At 38.8% G+C, this 22,780-nt stretch overlaps 1 protein-coding gene across 1 annotated transcript in view; it reads left to right on the top strand.

Moving 5' to 3' along the window:
- Positions 1 to 1,777: 1,777 nt before the first annotated feature.
- The window catches only part of LOC145992499 (uncharacterized), a 366,905-nt gene continuing 345,902 nt past the window's right edge, over positions 1,778 to 22,780 (top strand). Inside the window, exons 1-2 of the mRNA XM_083128880.1 lie at positions 1,778 to 1,786; positions 2,105 to 2,153. Of these exons, the coding sequence (XP_082985006.1) occupies positions 1,778 to 1,786; positions 2,105 to 2,153 (58 nt within the window). The remainder of the gene's footprint in view (positions 1,787 to 2,104; positions 2,154 to 22,780) is intronic.

Below are 22,780 nucleotides of genomic sequence, written 5' to 3'. Positions count from 1 at the left end.
CTTTAAACCTTTGAAACCACTCAAACAATTGAGTGCGTGAAAAACACTCATCTCCGTACACTTCCTTCAACAAACCATAAGTTTCTGTGGCGGATTTTCCGAGTTTCGTAAGAAACTTCACATTGATACGCTCTTCCACTTTCACACTTAACATTTTTCCAACAGAGCACAGATGTACGGTTCACTTCGTCCACAAGCTACAGCGGAACTGACTGCCGCGCACCCTGGGCAATCACACAGTCAATAGGCAGGATATCACGTTATACACTCATGCACCGCTTGACGCGCTTGCCGTTTGTCGACAGCAACATCAATCCGGTTATTTTCTAGCCACACACCTCGTGTGTGTGTGTGTGTGTGTGTGTGTGTGTATATATATATATATATTGGGGAATATATTTTTCATGCAGTGGGGGTCGGAAACACATTTTCGTACTTAGTAAAAAGATACAACAATTCTTTAGGTGGGGGGTCCCATAAAAAATTTAACTTCATAATTTTTCTCTATAGTTTCCAGAAGTTGATTAAAAATTATATTTTTCCTTGGCCTTGAAGATAATGCCAATTCAGTTAGAACCAGAAAATATTGTTTTTAATTTAATTTTTTTTTTCATTTTCATACCTTTTCTGGCTTTTAGGTCATTTTCCAGTATATTTTATCATTTTTGTTGCATTTTAAAATCATTTTGAGGTTTATTTTTGCTCTTTCCCTGTTGTTTCGTGAATTTTAAATGAGTATGCTTAACTTTAACTATGCGTAGCTTCCACATTCAAATTTTCTAATGGTCACCGAAACAGCACAATATTATTTTAACAGAAATCTTTTGCAATGGATCTATAATTAATAGAGCAGAACGTCTAAATATGGGCGAAAGTTTAAATATGGGTTTTGGAGTTATCAGCGCTCCCGGGTGCTGCAGCCTGGCAGAGGCTATGGGAACTGGTTATCTGCAAAGGACAAAGGTTGCGGCGCCAATTCGCAAGAGAAAGTGGTGGTTAGTTTCGGCCTTGGACGCTGTTATAGAATTGCAACCTCCGAAAACATTTTGCAGGTATGTTTTAACTCAGCTTTTTCTGATTTGTCATCTGCTTTGTATAGGTTATGATATTAGCGGTACATAAAACAAATGTGGGCTTTTATAATGCCATGATTTGTTTGTGAAATATGTACCACAGAGAGCGAAAATATATTGAAGATGAAAAGTATCGTGATGGTCTAAATATGGGCTATGACATGAGGTCTGATGTTGAGATCACATTTTCAACAAATATTTGGATGTTTTTCTTAATTTAGATTTTTCCCATTCCGCGTGATTTTCAAAACAACAGATTATTCATAAATATGAATTTTATAATGTTTTGGCGATAAATGACTGTTTTTTAAAATTTTAATGGCTTTTTGTGATATTGCCACTAGTAGCCCATATTTAGACTACAATTTTGAAATACATCATTTTACCATTTTTTGGAAATTGCTTTTTATAAAAAGAAATGGAGACCTTCTATACCTTAACACCCTATTACATTTAAATATATATATATCATAGATATGCATTTTAAAGGCAGGTGCTTGATATATTATTTTTTTCCTCCGGAAATGACAACATATAAAGGGGGGGGGGCATATTTAGACCTTTTCCTGTACATTCTTATTATTGCTGATTAATCCAAGAGGTAGATGAACGACGTGGAATAACTCCGGTTCGCTCCGTTTTTATACAAATACATTGCGTTGCATAGTGAAACTGCCTTCGAGCTGTGATAAGAAGGGTAAGTTATGACTGAAGTACGTTCAACTGCCTCAACGCGTTGCTTCAACAGCGATAAGACGGCAGGGGGCGCACCTGCAGAGGTTCCTATGCTTAATTCGTCGTAGGTGCAATGCATTGTGGGTCATCGCCCTCTTCATTCATTCGGGTGGCGTTTCGTAACTTGTCTCTCTAATTGAGAGACTGCGTGTTTTTTGTTTTTTTTACCCGTTTTCTCGATGTTAATTGAATATTGCGTGTGTTGGTACAATAGTGTTGTGTGTGTGTGTGTGTGTTTTCTTGTGTATTTGTGCTTTTAAATACGGAAGATCATTGCGTCATGCAACTTGGATTAGCTTGAATGTCGACCAGATCCTGGTAAAACTCAGGAAGCAGAATTGCAAGGTAAGTGTTGTCTTGCATTGTTTTTATATTCACCTTTCCTGCGAACTTCGGTACCCTTGGGCGGCTTGGCCCTTAAAAAGGGAAGAATTTTGCATGGCTTATGAAGATTATGTTGTTTATGTACGTTTACAGTTGTTTTTAGCTCGCGGAGATGTGTTACAATCAAGTAAAGTTCGACTGTTTTCTTAGCCTGAAGCAGTACAGCCCGAAAGCTTCGCGAAAATGAATATGGCGGCCAAAACGACAATTTCAAACAACACCAGACGGAACGTTGCCTCATAAACGCCAAATATTAGTGACAAAAGTCAATAAATATTAATTGTTTCACATTAAATTGTTTTGCAAAATAAAATAAATCGAACACGAAGGATTGAAAACTTCGGAAAGCGAATAAAAGCGAGGATATAGTTAAGGGGTGATTTTATTTTTTCGTTGTGACGTAGGAGTGACGTTTGACGTTGATAATCCATTTTTAACGTTTTTGTCAGGCTCGGTGACGTTACAATTTGCACGTGTTTTTTTCGCTATTTGAGTGTGCATACAGCTCCCGTTTTTACGAATAAAAACTGGTGACATTTTTTTATTACTTACATGGGCTGAACTTTGTGCTCAAATATCTCAGTTATTTGTTGTTTCCGCGTCCTGAAACACATTTTATATTAAATAAAACTAACTAACTAACTCACTCTCTAGCCTTCTTAAACCCGAAGGTTCATGGCTGCAGCAACACAGGCCTTCCATCTGTCCCTATCTTGAGCAAGATCTATATACTCTTTTCCATCACTACCGATTTCCTTTAAATCCATCTCAACGTTGTCCCTCCATCTTCGTCTTGGCCTTCCTACAGGTCTCTTACCATCAGGTTTTCCAACAAGAATCCTGTAAACTCCTCTTTCCTCTCCCATTCGTGCCACATGGCCTGCTAACCTAAGTCTTCTTGATTTAATCATTCTGATAATATCTGGACATGAATACAAATTATGTAGTTCTAAATTATGTAACCTTCTCCACTCACCTGTCTCCTCATCCCTTTTAGATCCAAATATTTTCCTAAGGATCTTATTATCAAATACTCTCAATTTATGTTCCTCTTTCAATGTAAGGGACCAAGTTTCACATCCATATAATACTAAGGGCAAAATTACTGTTTTGTATATTTTAACTTTTAGTTTCTTAGATATTAAACGAGAAGACAAAAGTTTATGAAGAGAGAAGTAACATGCATTTCCTCAATTAAGCCTACTTTTTATTTCCTCTTTAATATAATTTTCACTTGTTAATATTACTCCTAAGTATTTGAATTTGTAAACTGGTTCAAACGATAAATAAAACATCGAAATCTATCGATTAAAAAATAATTCGTCATAATTTTCTAGGAAGTACAGTTGGTCAAGAGCCCGGGGCTTTGTCGAATAAGTTTGTTGTAGTCGCCTTGTAAGCAAGGGGAATCTTGGTTCCATACCAGTTGGGAAAACATTGGACTGAGTTTCGAATTCTTCAAAGTTCCGATTGTTTTATTCCGAATGAATCACTATACAGAGGCATTTTTTACGTGGTTCGATTGCTATTTGTATCTATTAACACATACTTCATGCGCAGGGTTTCTCCTGAATTTTTCATCTGGAGCCAAAATAACTAGAGCATTCCCTGACATTCGGTACGAGACTCGGTGGTAGTGTTGCCCACGAGACGAGACGAGACTTTGGTCTGACCCGTCCCGTCTCGTGAAAATGCTGTCTCGTCCCGTGTCTCGTCTCGAAAATATTCGTTTGTCCCGTCTCGTGTCCCGTCTCGAAGGGTTCTGTCTCGTCTCGTCTCGTCTCGTTTTGTCCCGTCTCGTCTCGTAAAAGTGATCCGGGATATCATGCCAACAAAAGTCAAAAGTAGCAGAAACACGAAATATTTTTCCGGAAAGTGGGATAAAGCTCCAAATATTTTACCCATTGCGTGGTGAGAATATTAGAAATGCAGTTTGTTGGTTACTGATTGCTAGGTATCTTATGAAATCTACTTTGTGGTTTTTCTCGCTTCATACAACTGTCTATCCATCGTACATTTATACCAAGTTTGTTAGAACCTGTCCCGTTTCCCGCGCTAGCGATCGCTCGACAGTTTTGGTGCCAATGAGAAACGAGAAAAAAGTCGTCTGCTGGGCAGCGAGGAGCGAATGGAAGCCAAAAGAGAGGAGCTTACGTAGACGTTGTTGCCACGTTGCGTATTTTAATTTGCTGCCTGGCTTTGGCTTTCTCCAGCACGGAGATAAGGCGGTCTTCAGCAGCAACACCGCTTGGTTTATGCTAGAAAAGCCAGCGATCAGTTAGCGCGGGAAGTCGGACAGGTTGTAACAAACACGGTATAAGTGAGTGCTCTTTTTCATTACTGCTATACCTTTTGGAAGTCTTGAAATGTTTTCCAATAGACCTTCTTTCTTTCTGAATGTCGAACTTCCGTGCACTATGAAAATGTACATTTTTTCTTTAAATTCTAAGCTTGGCGCTGCGGAGCAACAAAAAAGTTTTTAAATGTGTAGTACGAACACAAAAGACTATTTAAAATTTCAATATTTAGTAAATTACAAATAGAAAGCATTTATTGTTCTTAATATTGTTAAACATCTTCTATGACATAAGTTTCAAAAAGTGTTTCTTTGTGATATTTTGCTGTTTCTTATGCCCAGCTTATGACGCACATACTTCTTTGTTTTCCCTTTAGCCTCTAAGTCCGGTACCACCACCGCTTGATCTAATTTATCCTTCGGCAGGCACGGATCTAGAAATATATGTCGGGGGAGGGTGTCTGAGCCAAGTGTTTCAGAAAAAATGATAATAATATCATTAACGATAACAATTAAGCAAATGTTTAAATTAATGCATTAATATAATTCATAGGTCTATTCACTTGAATATGTAAATTAATCAATTCTATTATTGTTATTGCATGACATGTTACAAAGATGGTAGAAGAATAGTAATATAACAGCACAAATATTAGCTAATATCTAGCTTACGTGTAGTTAAGATCGTCAAAATCTGCATAAAAACAGCTGTCCAGACAAGAAAATTAATGTCAAAAAAGATTATGAATTGAATATTTGCTGAATAACAAAAAAAGATGTTACATCCAGTTGACGAAAAATAAAGTTCCTGATTAATATTTTATGCTCATTATTATAAGTAGTAGCGTACATAAAACTTCATTGATACTGTCATTCAAAGCAGTATGATCCCAATAGAATCCTTGTTTTCTAGTAAGTTCGGCAGGAATATGTAACCCTCGATTATGCTAAACAAATATATTTTTTGTTTAGCTAGAGCAAGGCCCCAGGAGGATGCAAGAAGCCTTTCCTGCAAAAGTGTATGTTTTACGAAGCGAAGAAACGTGACAAAACCACCACGTATGGAAGGCAAACCTGCATTAAGTTTATATCGCACGTTTACAGAGCCGTGCCTCCTGAAGTTATAAAAATCCGAACTTCAATGATTCTTTTAAACATGCTACAGTTGAAAAAAAATATGTTTAGATGCACCCAAAGTGCATCATTATCAGATTATGCATATAACGTGTTATTGGAATCAACATATTTGTGTAAATTGGGTGCCTCCCCGATGGCGTAGTAATAACGTCGATGTCTTGTAATGAAGGGTCATCGCGTCGATACTCAATGGAGGCACAAAGTGGATCGGATCGCACTTTAAACTGTAGGTCGGCTCGCGATTTAGCCTATTTGCGAATCAATTGGACTTTAAAAAAAAAATTATCAACCTTAAGAATATTAGAATAAACTAATTCACCCGCAGGTAAGTCAAATTTCACGTATCCTTCTTCATCCTCGTTCATAGACTTCCTGCAATACTCTTGTGTTGCATCCCACCAGGTGCGAAAAATGTGAAGTTATTATTTCCCCGTACTGCGTTATTTCTTTTCATAACATTAAGGCTAAATTCTCGTTTTATCTGAACCTTTAAAAAATGTGCAAAATACGTCTCTATCTTTAAACAACCACCCTTTCCCATGTATGTGTAAAATAATCCCACTCTGTCTCAGAAAACCTCTTCCTACGATCAAATGAAGGAAACAACTCTCAAGTCTCAACAATTATAATTTTTTGCTTAAATTCCCTATCATTTATACAAACAGTAGCACATATCACGTCCTTTGGTGCAACACTGTCAACAGCTAATGTTACTTTCCTCGTCCTAATAAATTTACTTCCAACCAGTGACGGCGCCAGGGAAATTTGACTGGGGGGGGGGAGCCTGACAACAAAATATTGTAAGGGGGCAGTCACATTAAAACGCCCGAAAACACTACACATATATATACTTATATAATAATAATATTAATAATTATTATTATATATACTTATATAATAATTATTATAATAATAATAATAATTATTATTATTATAATTATTTAAAAAAAGGTAAAGTGTTCCCCTGTGCATAGCACCACGCCATGAAGGCGTATAGGGGGTGTGGGGGTAACGCCCCACACTTTCTTGATCCGGTCGTGAGTGGGGGTGATGTGATCAGCATCACGCCCCTGACCGCCTTTACCCCACAGGGTTTCCCCCAGGTACCCATGTCATTCGACGCTGGGTGGGCGCCGGGGCCGCTTCCACCGTTAGAAAAGTTCCCGGATTTGAACCGGCCGGGGATCGAACCCGGGACCTCGAGCATGGTAGTCAGACGCGTTACCGACTGAGCTACCGCGGCCACTCAATTATAATAATATAATTATTATTATATTCATATATGGTGTTTTGTGTGTGTCTTTTATTTAGAGTGGACGTTTACTGCCTAAATTTACTTCTTGATTACGAGTTTATCTCCACATGATTCATTTTAATAAAGACATTAATTATTTTTTATTGGTAAGTTGCGTTGTCTCTAGTGGCCTATTTCAGTATTGAAAGACATTCATAATTTTATAATTCATCGTCTTTCTTGAGATGAAACTACTGATATAAATATTTAAGTTATAAGATAATAATATAAATGATGAAAATAATGCTTCTAAGAGTTTAATTTTCTTGCAAAATAAACGTGACTTTGGAAGAAATGAATCTTCTTAAGTATTAGAGACAATGTGAGGCACTTAGTGAAGTGCAATTCTCCTGTAGGAGAATTCTGCTATATGTGCTTTGGAGAACACATTGCCCACCTTTGGTACGTCCAGGACTTGACATTTCTTTTCAATGGCAAGAACAGCCAAATGAGGCAGTTTGCATCCAGCATCCTGTTTCGAGCAAGCCTTTTCAAAGATTTTAAGGACAACCATCTTCGTAATGCTGGAGAGTTTTGGGCAAAATTTGTGTTTCACCTTTCAGGGAAATGTTATCACAGGATAAAAAATCAGACAAAGGTTACAGTTATCTCATAATTCAAGAAATATTCTGACCCTGGCAATACTTACTCTTACTCTACCACTCCAACGTATGTCTGTGCTATCCAATTACATTCACCTATGGAGTTCGTGGGAAGAAGTTCTTCGATTTTGATATGTACGAGAAAGAGCGAACCTGCATCTAATGAAGAGTGGCAAATCCTAATAAGCGTTCTTTTACCTGCCCGCGATATGTTTTGAATCGAATTTTAAGTGTAATTTGCATTTTAAGGTTCACGTTCAATACATTTCCAAGTAATATCCCTCATTAACTTCAAGAGTATCGAAGAAATTCCCTTTGTTAAGGTTTCCTCAGACTCATCATCTCGAAATTCAAGTCCCTGAATAGTAAGAAACCGCGATTAATCCACAACAACTGACATGTAGTGTCGGTTTTTCTCCGATCACCTTTGGTCCTGGGTTCGATACTCAGTGGACGCACTTTAAACTATAAGTCCAGTCCCGATTAGCCATTCTGTGCATAAAGTGGACTTAAAACGCCAAATCAACCAACCAACCAAATCTTGAATCAACTTTCAATGTCTTTTAATAATTAGCGTTGTCACTAATGACCACGATTAGAATAATTTGCCCGTACTACAGATGATGTCTTGTGGTCCTGAAAATATTCGTGATGTTTTAAAACCATCCACATTCAACACTTTTCCCCAGTTCTTAAGACTGGATAAAACTTAGGTTAATCTCGGCTATTACAGGACATAAATGAATGAGAAATCACCTATGCCCGGGTCGGCGCTCGAATCTTGAACGAAAGTCACATACACATAGCTCTATATTTATACACTAAACAAATTAATATTTGTTAATCAAGTTGTTATTATAAGCATAAAAGTGATATCATGCAGAATACACCACTTTGAAAAGGTGAAAATCGTCATAATCTTATAAATGAACTCTCTTATTATTCGATATTTAATTAACTTCAGTTGGAGGGTTCGGGTGGGAGGGGTGGGCGAAGTGTCCGACATGGGGCGTCCCCCTGCCTCCTTTGGCGTCGTCACTGCTTCCAACCCTCTAATAACTTCGCTGCTGATAGCCTCACCTTCGAAATGGAAGCTTGTGTGTCGGCGAATAATACAAAGAACTTGTGTTCACTGTCCCTCTTTCATTCAAAGTCTGCCGTTTTCCTTTTCAGCTTTTCCTGCAAAACTTCCTGTCAGCAAGCAAAGCAAATTACAGAATTTTTATTGCCCCTCCCTTGCATCAACCTTCATTCCTAGGCCTGGATTTATGGCACTTACCCCCTACTGCAGGTCAACCTCGCCCCTATGTTTGGTGTTTGCCCCCTGAAGCAACGGTGTCCATTGTTCAAAGCGAAACCTCTGTCAGTGGGGAACGGCGAAAAATAGTCTCGGAATACACCCTGGCCGTAAACAGGCTCCCGCCACCCTGACATTGGTGTCAGCTTCCCTCTGAAGTTTGATAAAACTACTTTGTGAAATTTGTTTAGTAACGATTGAAAATGTAGACAGTAGATACTATATGTATTTTGCTCAGAAACTTGAAGGCTAAATTCACAGAATAAAAACAACAGCTACAATATTCCTTCATCTAATTCACAGAAAGGCTAATCGGGACTGGACCCACACTTTAAAGTGGGATACAAATCACTATGTTCCTTCACCGGGTATCGAACCCGGCATCCCTTGCTTACAAGGTGACGACGCTACCACTGTACCATCGGGGAGTCCCCATAGAACAAAGTTTCCTTCTACGGCGATTATACAGAACTTAGTGCACTTCCTTCATTTGAAATCTATTCTATATCAGTCTCAGTATTTCGTTATTACAATCCAAGGAATAGTATTTTCCTTAAATAAGAAATACATAAATAAAAAAAAGCATTGGAAATAATCTTCAAACGGACGTAAAAAAATCGAATCCAACCACCTGCAGAATGCCTGACGGAAACAACAAGAATTTTCTGAACAAACACATTTCCGAAATTTTCATAACATTCTAATAATTTCGCAACCCGTGCAAATAATCATGTGGTAAAATCTTGTCGTGGTTCCCTGTAAACACTAGAATCACCAAATTACTTCTTTCCATATTTCCCGTATTTTCTCCTCCTCTTTAGCTCTCAGCTGTTCGGAGTGGAATAATGCAAGATTATTTGTCCCTAATTATCTCCTTCTCTTAGTCTTGCTTATATCTTGGACTCCTTAATAACTTTCCCAACAACTCCTTATCAATTTGTACTGCCATGTTTCCCACAATGCTTTTCCTACTTCCTAATAACATTCACTTCTGTACACCCTTTGATGTAAAAATTAAATAATAATAATAAACCATATCCGTCGGTCCGTTTATCTTTCCAACCTATAGAGCTGAGACTATTTTTACAAGATAAACCTCGGACGCAGACACTCCACGATCTTTTGGCCCCTCCTTCCACCTTCTCTGTTATTCAGAATAGTATTAGTATCTGGAGTACTATCGTTACATAAAGTTATTAACCTGGAATAAATTGAAAAACAAAAATGGGGAGTAATGCTATGTTTTGAAAGAGTATTGAAAATAAGTTTAAGTATTCATTCATTCCTCTCTTTTGACTTAATACACGTTTATCAACGTTTCTAATTGAAATACTTTATTCCAAGCAAACAAGTATTTGCAACTGATTAAATATTTTGCTTTTATTTTTTCGAGACATTCGAGACGAGACGAGAATTTCCAAAAACCGTCCCGTCCCGTCTCGAATTTCAAAAGGCTTGTCCCGTCTCGTGTCTCGTCTCGTTTTCGAGACGAGACACGAGACGAGACGGGACATGTCCCGTCCCGTGAGCAACACTACTCGGTGGCAAGCGACCCGGCGTCAGAGCTTGTCTTTCCCGGCGAACGGGGTCCGCGACAGTCGCACACTACAGTCTGTTTTTGTTTCGCTTTCCCTGCCTTCGCTCTCTTTCCCTTTCTGTTGACTTTGCAAACTGACGCCAGTATAATCCTCCCTCGGAAGTTGTGTTGTGTCGTGTCCGTGTGTTGAAGATTATGGCTTAATATGGCACCACAAAAGTTTACATTACAACAAAGGATTTATCTTGTCGAGTGTTACTTCGGAAAGAGGAATTGTGGAGAAGTGCGACGACGTTTTGCAACGAAATTTCCTGGTGTTCCCGTTCCACATAGGACCACTGTATTAAACCTCGTGAAAAAGTTTAGAGTAACAGGGTCAGTTCTGAATAAAAGTGGGAAAAAAATGGGGAAATCTAAAAAATAAAGTATACAAAGACAATCCGCACACCATCCGTGAGTTAAAAGAGAGTATTGTACGAGAAATCGGGAGAATTACAGTAGAAGAACTTGCACGTGTAAATGCCAATTTCCTTCGGAGATGCCAGGAATGTGTTGCAGCAGAGGGACATCATTTTCAACACCTTCTGTCGTCAAGGTTAGTACACAATATGAAAACTGTAATTTTAATAGCCGACTCGAGCAACTGTCGCTGACCCGTTCACCGGGCCGCTTGCCGTCGAGTCTCGTAGCGAATGTCAGGGAATGCTCTGTATATATGGATCTTTGTTTTCGAGCAGTCATTTTTTGTCGGTCCCCGTGGCGGACTGGTTATAGAACATTGCACTACGACGCCAGGGATTCCGGGTTTGAATCCCGACCTGGGCATGGATGCTTGTGAGTGTCCATTCATCAATTTTATCATATCATAACTCATCCCCATCTTCGCAAATTAGCCAAAAGTGGCACAAAAGGCGAAGTAAAATAAATCGAATCGAGCAAACATTCGTTTACTGTTGCCTTGAATGCAGACTGCTGCTGCTATCTACTTCACGAAGTGCGAAGGGGTATTTCCTCGCTACGTGCTTTCGTTGTTGGGTTAGACGGGCCAGTTTTAGAGCTTTTAGCATTAAAATAACGTCCGTGCTTATAGTAATAATGCTTTTAACACCTGTTCACGTAATATCTGTTCTCGAGTACGAAACTCTCTTCGAGCCTTGCATAAAAATCCATGAAAACTTCATACCTGAGACGACTGGAAACCAAGAACATGCTACATTTAATTCAAATCGTAATTTCTGTGCTAAATAGTACGTAGTGAAACTTAATACTGAGCAAATTAGTGTCTCCAAGCTCCCACAACAGTTTCCAGTATTCTAAAGTATTCAGAATGTTTTTTCTTTTTTTTTTGGTTCAACCCCTCCCGAAATTTCTGGCATGTTAGATTAATGGAAGTTCAAAAACCAACATTTGTAACTCATTTTAAAAAAATGTATTCGAAACTTCACAAAAATACAAGAGGGAGACAATGCTAGGACGATCGAGCTAGAATTTTTCGACATTTGGAATTCCTGAAACTAGAGAAAACCAGTCCATAGGAGCCCCCCCCCCCCGAACTGGCCTCTTTTATTGCAAGTTACACGATAGAAGAACGTTTGTTAGTTTTCTATTGTTAAAAACAGAAATAAAGAACGTTCATCTAGTTAGTATTAAAACAGAATAATCAAAAAAAAAATTGAGGACAGTACAAGCACCAGGTTATGTTTTTCTTTTTGGTATGATTTTACAATACCGGACCCTTCTCCAATTTCGTCCATATTTCGCATACCTACTGACTAGTTTAGGGCTCCTAAATCTACAATTAAAATTTGGCGCTCTCGTGTGGAACTTTAAAAATAACGTATAGAAGGTTGTGATTTTACAATACCAAAGAAAGGCATAATTTCGTTAATAATTCTAATACTCACTAATTATGGAGTCCTGATGACGTATATGCAGTTAAGATTTGGTGGTTATGTGTAGAAATTGTAAATTAACGTGTAGAAGTTGTAAAATAGTGTTGTGAATTACCACGGTGACTGTCGATACATCGATGCGTAAACAACGAAGAAGCCATGTTTTCTCATGTGAACAAGTGACGTTCGCAACTCGTTACGTTGCGTTCAGAAGGTTGCTAAAGTGTTGTGCGATAAGTGAGACCCGTTATTCGTTACGTTGCGTTCAGTACACAAGAAGGTTGATAAAGTGTTGTGCGATAAGTGACTCCTTCAGTTAGTTGTTCATGTGAGGAAGATGGTGTCTTTTGAAGGAAGGAAGTAACGTCCATTTTTCCGTAAGTTTTGCTTTGGAAAAAGCCATTCTTTAGTCAGTTTTGGTTGGGTAAATAAAAATAATACGGGTGCATTCGTTCATATTTCGCATACTCACTAATTTAGAACACTTGATCAAGATTCTGTGGTTAACATTTGAACGTCAGGACTTTAAAAATACCCCGTCCTGTTTCCTTCCCAACCAAAAATTTTGCGTCCCGCACCACTTGCACTTCATTAAAAGTAGAAGAGAAATCATTCAAATCTCGATTTTCTCTCTGTTTTAGTGATATGAGCAAAAATATTACTTTTCCTTTCAAAAGATGCTCGGTCATGGCCAGATAGGTTACACGTTAAGTTCTTGAAGTACACACAAACTGTATTAAATTTTTGTGTAACCAGATTTTTTTGTGTGTGTAACCAGAGGAAATATTTTTTTGTGTAGCCAGAAAATTAAGTGCGAGTACTATTATTAATTTTCGTCCTTTGCAATGGAAATCTTTTCAACATTGATAGATAGAGTGCCTCCCCGATGGCGCAGTGGTAGCCTCGTCGCCTTGTAATCAAGGGGTTCCGGGTTCGATTCCCGGTGGAGGCATATTGTGGTTCGGATCCCAATTTAAACTGTAGGTTCAGTCCCGATTAGCCTTACTGTGCACAAAGTGGACTTAAAACACCAACTCAATCAATCAGATCAACATTGATGGAGAAGAGGTCTAGGTTTGAACACCATGGTGAGACAATGGTGTGTCATTGTGTTTGTCCCATCATTAATTTTTCCAGTTTATTATTCATCTTCATCGTCATGTTTAACACAAATAGCAGAAAATTGACTTAAAATAACAATGAGCGTTTTGTATTTCTGCGTTCAAACGAGAACGAAACCAGCAAGTGTGCATTATCGCATCCCTCTGACACGTCCTGACTGAAGAAAGAAGAAAAGGAGCTCCTTTTTCCGTTTTTTATATGTCCGTACATCTCTCACTTTTTCACTTAAAACATAAATTTAACATAAAAACATAAATTTAAGCGCTCTCGCTCTGTAGGAAAAATTACTTTCTATTTAATATGTAGGCTACAAATATCGCCAATGAAACGACGATCAGCAAATGGATCTCATCTTTGAATAATGCCATATTACTTCCTAGTTGCTCATCCAATTGATATGCAAAGGCCTCTACTTTGCCCTGATATCTCTTATTCTCCTCGTCGTCAAGTGCTTTTATATGATCCATTTCATCCGGTATACAAAACGAGAAGAAATGCCACAAGTACGCGCTTGAATTACCCGGCCGCCGTGAACCGGAAGTTGTTGTGCTACAGTTCGACAATCGATTGTGCCGTTCGATATGTTTTTGTTTACTCGTGGATAGCCCCTATACATTATAAAACTTCTTCAATTAATTTGTAATTTATTGACATCTTGAACCAGATATTAAAGGAATTAGTTTGCTACATACATATATATACACACACATACACCCCTCCCCCTCCCCGGCACACACACATATGAGCAATCAATGACATTCGCTCCGAGACTCGGCGGCAAGCGGCCCGGCGTCAGGGATTGTCTTTCCCGGTGAACGGGTCCGGGACAGTCGCACGCTACATTATGTCAGGGAATGGTCTGTATATATATCACATTAAATACATATAAAGATATGTATTTAATAGCGTCCCCGCTGGCGCAGTTGTAACGTCGTCGCCTTGTATTCAAGGGGTTTCGGGTTCGATACCCGGTGGAGGCACATAGTTGTTCGGATCCCACTTTAACCTGTAGGTCCAGTCGAAATTAGCCTTACTGTGCATAAAGTGAACTTACATCATCAACTCACTCACTCAATCACATGTATTTAATAATAATAATATTTTAAAATATTTAGTAACTTTTATATTTCGTACCATTGCAAATACGTATGTATATCATACATATGTGTGTGTGACACTAGTCTTCAATGCTTTCGTACCCTGGTAGTAACGTTCAGTTTGTCTTGTGAGCTTCCCTGCTTTAACTTGGCATGCACGTAATCACATCGCAAACTTACCGTTCCTCGGGTTTGCTACAGTACATCTTTTCCGTCACCTACCCTCCCCCCTTTCGTGTGCGCATGCGCACCGGCGCCACACACTTTCTCCCGCCTCGCGGTCTCCTTGAGTGGAAAATCAGAATAAATTGATGTTGGTAACTCAATATGGAGCAAACTCTCGCGATACAATGATTGATGCGGAATTAGATCCTGCGAATGTAGTTTTCTTGCCGTCTTAGCGGGAGGCAATTTGCGACGGTGCTCCCTCGAGACTCGAGGGGGTTCTATTAGCTCTTTTGTTTTCGTCGTGGCGCGGTGACTGCCGGGTAATCAAATCGGACGCCAAGTTATGAGACCGGGGACTCTGAGACCTGTAGGATGGCAACGGCGGAAGGTACTTGGCTGTGGCTTCCTCCAGCAACAAGAACACTTTCTTTCTCTCTCTCTATCTCTCTCTCGTTTCTTGTTTCCCCGCTGCAATGAGCTGCCGAGAAACAACTACGAGTCCATCAGTCTGCTTGAGAACTGGTGGCGCCATCCCTCGGAAGTTCGAATCAACAGTTGAGCATCACTGTTTTCAGGAACGCATGCATCTTGCTTATCTTTTCGAAATTGGAAACTTCCACAGATCTCTCTAAGGAATTTATTCCTATGTGAAGTGCTTGATTTTTTTTTTCACACAATATTGTAGTATATTTAACAAGATAAACCTGCGAATGATTACACTGTGACTATTTCCTGTTTCAAACGTTTAGAGTACATTTATACGTTACCATTTATTTCTTTAATAAATTTGTTATTAACAAGCAGAAAACGATATTTAATCATTGATAAACCTATTTTTTTTCCTCAGCTAAGAACTCTTCAGTCTTGTGAATTTCACCAAACTCAAGTCTGAAAGCAATTTTACAAAATTCAGACATATTGACAAAGAAACTGTGCAAAGTACAATACTTACTAGTGTCTAAATTGTAACAAGATTGCTACTTACCTCTCTCTTAATTAGCAAAATTCCCACTGTTGTGCACCGATGTACAAACTTTCATTCACAGAAAAGCAATTCATGGCGGACTACAGCACCTGATACTTGCACGTTACTGCTGATACCGTCCCTACACAATATTTTCGTTATTCTTGGCGTGTTTCGCTCATTGCCACCACGCGACTACATCTACTTACGGAAACAGCAAGGGGGTCCGGCTTAGGGAGTGGGGTCCGGGTTTGGTTATTTCTCTACTGTTTTGTATATTTTAACTTTTAGTTTCTTAGATATTATAGAAGAGTAAAGTTTATGAAAATAAAAAGTAACACTCATTTTCTGATTTAAGCCTGCTTTTTATTTCCTCTTTAATACCATTTTCATTTGTTAGTATTACTCCTAAGTACTTGAATTTGGAAACTGGTTCAATAGAGTTGTTTGTTATCATTAATTCAATTTTGATTATTGGTTTTGACCTGTAAGCATATATTTAGTTTTCTCTTTGCTAAGTTCCAAACCTATCTCTTTAGCTGCTTTTAAAAATATTTCAACATTATTCTTAATTGTATTTACGTCATCGCCTAGTGAGTTTAGATCATCTGCATATGCTGAGTCAGACCATGTAATTTTAGTCCTTCATTAGTGTAACGAACCCGGATCGTCACAAGTAAAGACGGATCCACCTCTAAGTTTTCTAGCTTCTATGATAAATGTATAATCAACTTTTGTAACTGTTTAATGTAAATATTGTTAGTTCAAGATTGTAACGAACTCGGGTCGTCACAAGTAAAGACGGATCCACCTCTTCGTATAATCAACTTTTGTAACTATTTAATGTTAATATAGGTAGTTCAATATTTTCCCACTTTTAGTTTCTCCAAATAAGGCAATATAATAATGCATTCACAATAACTGTATTTATCAGCGATTCTAATACCATTAGGTAGGCTATATAGACAGAATGGAGGCGCGATAAACAGCATATCAAATATTTATTGACGACAGTGTACTGCATCCACCACGGGAATCAATTCTTCTTACTTCAGAAAGAACCAAACGAAGCGAGAATGCATTCGTATCACAGCGAAAAAGGGAATAACGTTTGCAACCGAAGACATGATGAACTGACAACGCTCTAAGATGCACCTCGTCATCCTTACTTAAAGGAAAAAAAAGGTTCCATGTTCTTCTTCATCATCTTATGCAGCCTGTGGCCTTCAGAGGCCAAGTTCCATTCACACGACGTCAAACTCTGGCTGTCATTAATCATAGGAACTGAAAAAGAGACTGGTATTCTCATTGTTACGTGCAAAAAGCAAGACAGAAGAACAGCGGGGAGCGTTGCTGGAAGGCGCGCGGACAGATACTGAAGATATCGAAGCGACGCCCCGTGTGCTCTCTGGATAATAAATGACGCGAAACAAAAGAGGGACAACTGTTGATATAACTTCAGGATTAACGGTTTTTGTATTTTGCTTCTTCATGTCCTTCCCCTCATTTTGTATGTACGTGAGTGCCTAAGGGAGTAGGAAGAGATTCTGAGTGTCAGCTTTTTAGTAGAAGCTCTACCACTCGGCTAGCGAGGCTGAGGTGCGAAATCATTCAAGACTGGTGGAGGGAGAAAGGTCTTAATCTACAACACCCCCTCCCCACAAACATACATACAAATTATACGATATACATATTTACAATGTTATTAAAAGCAAAAATGAATTACTAAATTAAAAGAAATAGTTATTATTAATTATCCAAAAATAAATAAATGTGTTACTTTTAAATATATCAGATATTATAAAGTAGCAAACTACGTCCTTTACTAACTGGTTTAAGATGTTAATAAATTATGAAATAGTTTAAGTGGTTTTATTATGTGTAAGTCTTTATTAAGATTTTTTCTTTATGTTAATATAAATCAATTAGATTTCATAGTTATTATTGTTTTGCATTCTTGTTTTACTTTTATTGTGCATAATATTGATGTAGATTTGTTAATGATCTGTTGAGACAGAAAAAGCATTGAACACTCACAACTACACTAATTTGTGTAGGTATTCGATATTATTCTTAGTACAGTATATTTGAAATTAAGAGTAATTGTTTTTCTTTTGTTTGTTGTAACAAAAACTCTCCCCCCGAAAATTTTGGTGTGGGGGGTGTTTGAGGCCACAATTGTTGGGGGAAATCCCCACGTCCCCCCCAGAAGTTCGTACCATCTGAGGCGACTGGAACCGTTCGACAAGATGTTTGCTTCCGTACCTCTTGGATTCATCGCGATGACCAGGATGAGTGATGGAATGGATGATTGCACAAAGACATCCATGCCAGTGGCGTATGCTGAATTCAATTTGTGGGGCATATACTTACTGTATCCTGTATTATTGGAGTTGAAATATATATGCTGAAAAAGACTTCTTCCTTCTTGACGTTATGGGATTAAAAATTCCAATCAAGAGTGAAAAAATTATAATACGTTTTAGCAGGAGCGTCCTAAGGGCCCCGTCTGGGGGCTCCTAATCGTTTCGTTCCTTTGAGTAGCCTTGGACCTTATTTCTGATTACATAAGCACGGCTATTTGTTTTTAAAAGAGTTGGATTTGGTAGACAGAATTAAATTAAGTTACTGCTGCATAACAAATATGTGTACCAATATAGCTGAGAGATTACTGTTATTTTTATATCATTATGTATGTATTAAGGGGGATATTGAGAAAATCGAAGATATGTAAAAATTGAGAAAAAGTGAAAAACGGGGGTTACTACCGCATAGGGGTATTCCTTTAATTAATAATAAAAAGATTTCTGCGTTAGCCAAGCATCGTGAGGACAATTGTGGGCTACTTGAAAAAAATCGAAAAGGGGGGAACCCCCGGAAGATGCCTGCCTCCACCCGCATACATTCTACATTCGAGGGTATGCGCTTGTGTTCTGGTACCTTAAAAGACCAGGACGTCTTTTCCACGGAATATCGGTTCCCCCGTTTTCATTTCCTCGTGTCTTTATTTGGTTCAAAGAATACATATAAATACATTCCTGCAAGTTACAATGTAATCCGTCACTTGACTGAGAAAGTGTTAGAAAAGATGTATGCATCGGAAGTATCGGACTCCAGTTTCGACAGCCAGAAAGCAGCCGCGATGGGACTCGATCCGCTAACCCCGCGTACCAAATGAAAGAACCGCCAAGGCATGCCTTACAGGGCAGTTACGCCATACAGTTTATTTTTTTAGTTTTGTGTTTTTTAATACATACATACATATCTACAATAAACGTATTCTTGAACACTATGTAACACTTAGATATGTAAGAAATAAGGTTATCGCTTTTTCTCGTTAAAACTGTAAATGTATAACATAGTCATATTTTTTATTGAGGGGTGGTGGAAAGTTAGAAGGGTGACAAGGCAGAAATTAAGGGGGTGTCAAAATTTCACTTCGCCTGGGTGAAAATTTTTACTTGAGCCGCCCCTACGCTTCTGGGTCTTGTAGATATAACAGGGTAAAGGGCGGACAGATGGCATTGCATAGAAGCAGCAGGCCGTTGGCGCCACTTTTCAACAGTTTTGAAGAAGAGACAACAGGACTAACGATTGAGCGTTGTGTTCCCGATATATTAGATAGCAGAGATATTACAAGGCTTTTACGTCATCAGGACTGCCACGTCCCGGAGAGGGTGACACCAGTCCGGCTTAGGCCAGGGTAAAACATGAGATTATCAGGGCAACTAAAACTGATTGATAACTTATTTTAGAAGGAGAAAGGAAACAACTTGTTTAACCTACTACTGAAGGTACAATGCACCGTATATTCTTAGTTTTTATATTACATTAAATTTATATACAGGATTGTATTTAGAGCTGTCTCTTTGTTTCTTGCTCACATATATCTCCATTAAATATATTTCATCTACAGGGAGGCTTCTTCTTCTTCTTTATGGATACGTGATGGACTTCTTCTTCTATTTGGCTAACAAGCTTCTTCTTACTCTGCTAATAGGGTCCCTCTTCTTCTTTATGGATATGTGAAAGACTTCCTCTTCTGTCGGCTAATAGGCTTCTTCTTCTATTAGTTGATAGACTATTTTTTCTATTGGTTAATGGACTTCTTCTTCTATCGTTGATTGGTTAATAGACTTCTTCTTCTATCAATTGGTTAATAAACTTCTTCTTCTATCAATTAGTTAATAAGCTTCTTTTTCTATCAATTAGTTAATAGACTTCTATCAATTAATATGCTGATTCATCTATTGGTTAATAGGCTTCTTCTTCTATCAATCAATATTAATATTCTATAAACTTCTTCTATTATTTGATATACTTCTTCTTCTATCGATGAAATCATATGCCTTTCATATATTTATTCTTCAAGTAAATATATCTCTTATTTACAAAGGCACCTATATCCAAATTCCTTCATTTATTAAACATTGGATTGATTCCCATATCTTCCCTGCTATATTTCCCTTCTTTTTTGGGCTTTGTCAAAGATACAACAATAATTCAACTCCATATTTTTGCTGCACAATAGCCTAATACAAGCAGAAAAAAGGGGTTAATCGAAGGGCGCCGCATGTCCCGCCCTCGAGGCCTCGACCTCGATCCGGGTCAGCAATATATGCGCCGCAACGAAAATGCTTGGGGTCGCCACTGAGTTGGCGCCACACCGGGGAAAACAACCAAAAAATGTCTAGTAGAAAAGCTTTTTCCTAAGACGATAGATATAAAATTGTAATCGCTTCATTAATCTTTACATACAATCACATATGCTGCTTGCACGTGTCGATCATTCCTTTATCTCGCCTTTATTCATCTCCATTGTTTATCTCAGTTCATAAATTTATGTAAGTACAATTAATTTCGGATCTCCCAAACGCTTTCATTCAATTCACGTGCGCATTGTTACTATAATCTGCAATCCTAATATTTCTTCCGCGTGCTGCCATCTATGATTTGTTATTTCAATAATTGGCCATATGGTTTACATGTGCGGGTACGTAACAGGACGTAGCTGGTAAGTGAAATAAATTTATTACCACTATTTTGTAAGCATCATAGATCTCACATAGGAAGGAATTCGTAGCGGATATGCTACGAATTGAGAAATTTTCAAATGCATTTTCGGGATGCTTGTCTATTGCACTTCCATACTTGTTTTGTATATTCAGGTCAGTGTTGCCATCTGGTGAGGTTTTGGGAAAACATTTATCTCGACGTTGTGGGGTAATGTTGAGTGGGACAGATGGCGGCGTTTTCTATATTTACATGAAAGTTTACAATATCAGTAATCTACTACGGAGCCTGATACTATTATTTTATCACTCGAATGTTCTACTCGTTCCAGTACCTCAGCCTTTACTCTTTCCACTTTTGTACAGAAATATGCCAAGAACGCCCCAGAGATCAACGGAAGGAGCATCTTGGACGGAGGAAGACATCAGAAAGCTGCACAGCGTATGATTAACGAGAAGATGAAAGTGCGGGAAGCGAGTCGACAATTCCACAAAGCAGAGTCTACCTGTGAAGGCGACTTCTTTCCAAGGACTCGTGGAATTGGCAGATATAAGGCTACCGGCTCATGTTCACCTTCACTCATTGAGTTTGCTTTAGGTCCACGTTATGCACAGGAAGACTAATCCGGACTGGACCTACAGTTTAAAAGTGGGATCCGAACCACTTGTGCCTCCACCCGGTAACGAACTCATCTTCGCTTATGTTTCTGTAACCGCAACGAATCTATTACCGACAATGAAAATGAAAGAGTGCCTACAACTGTACCAAGAGTTAACGTCCACAGCAAACAGGATACAATGCATCAAATACGTAAGCTGGTCTCACCATGAGACTCGTCCAGTTTATCCTGATAAATGCTCTGCGTGTGGAAGAGTGTAAAAATTGAACCACGGAAGAAGATGTGAGGCGCTAAACTGTTCTATTCAAACGGCATTCCAACTGCGTCATCTGTCCCAATCAGGTGGGACAGATGGCTAAATGCTACTATTGTTTTGCGCGAATATTGTCGCTACATGGTGATACAGAACTCAGCCATCGTACATATTTATTGTTCCTCAAGAACTGAAAAATGATGTAAAGTACATTGAAAATAAATAAAGAAATAAATAAATAGTTTTTTTGCGTTGACTGAAAATGTGCGCCATCTGTCCCCGCTTTACCCTATACGCTCCTGATCCCATGCTTTTACCTGGGTTTCAAACTGGGACCTGTTTGTTACAAATCTAAGGAGGCGAAATTGCAGCTTGACGACTTTTGACCTCATCGCTAAGCTAAAGGAATCGACTCACCTAGAAACAATTACCGCAACAAAATTGTAAAAAGAGGGTTTAAAAGAAGCAAACCAACACTGACGAAGCGAAACGTGCGCAGTCATGGACGTCCGAAGTATAGAGGGGGAGGGGGCGCAGGGCTTCCTTGGAAAATGGGCACTCTTCAATTGGAACTTCGATGTTTCGAATTAGAAGTCTATTCCCCTTGAAATCATCTTTAATGACTTGATGGTTTTGTTAATTCGAATTTTGGAAAATTCGAACTTACGTTCGAATTAAATGATTCCACTGAATTTCACACATATAATTTCACTTCATTGAGAATGCGTTGCAGGAACATGATAACTTCAAATTGAAGAAGTGTCAACACTATTATGGAGAGGAGGAATGTACTTCGCTTGTCACCCCCTGGAAAAATACTTTGCTTGCCCCTCAGTGGGAGTCGCCAGAACAATCGCGAAAGTGAAATTTTCGCGGTTAATCCGTTTCGCAGTTGTCTTTCGCGCTTACTCATTTGAGGTTATTTCATTCGCTCTTATTCCGGTGTTCAAGTTTGCTTTCGCACCTGGAAGAAATCCAGCGGACGTCCATGTGCACAGTCCCAAGACGGATTTCGAGGAATCACCAACGTTTGAGCTTTCTTTCCGACATTGGCAACACTTTTCCTCATCTCTCCAGTGTACTGTTAGATCCCCCTCAGCGACTGCGCAGTTAAGCCTTGTGTATTGCAACGAATCCATGAATCAGAGGGTCCCATTGCTCGGGCATTTTATCTTCTAACTTCAGCTTCAGCGGACGGCGATTTGTATCAGTTTATCGGGGGCACTGCAGTCCTCGACTGCCGCTTGAGTCGTCTTTGGCTTTTAAAAGCCCCCCTCCCCTTCCTCACTCCCCAGAC

The sequence above is a fragment of the Lepisma saccharinum genome, chromosome 9 (assembly GCF_977018435.1).
Source record: "Lepisma saccharinum chromosome 9, izLepSacc3.1, whole genome shotgun sequence".
NCBI lineage: Eukaryota > Metazoa > Arthropoda > Insecta > Zygentoma > Lepismatidae > Lepisma > Lepisma saccharinum.
The sequence above is the reverse complement of the archived record's forward strand: the minus strand, read 5'-3'. Positions and strand labels throughout refer to the sequence as shown.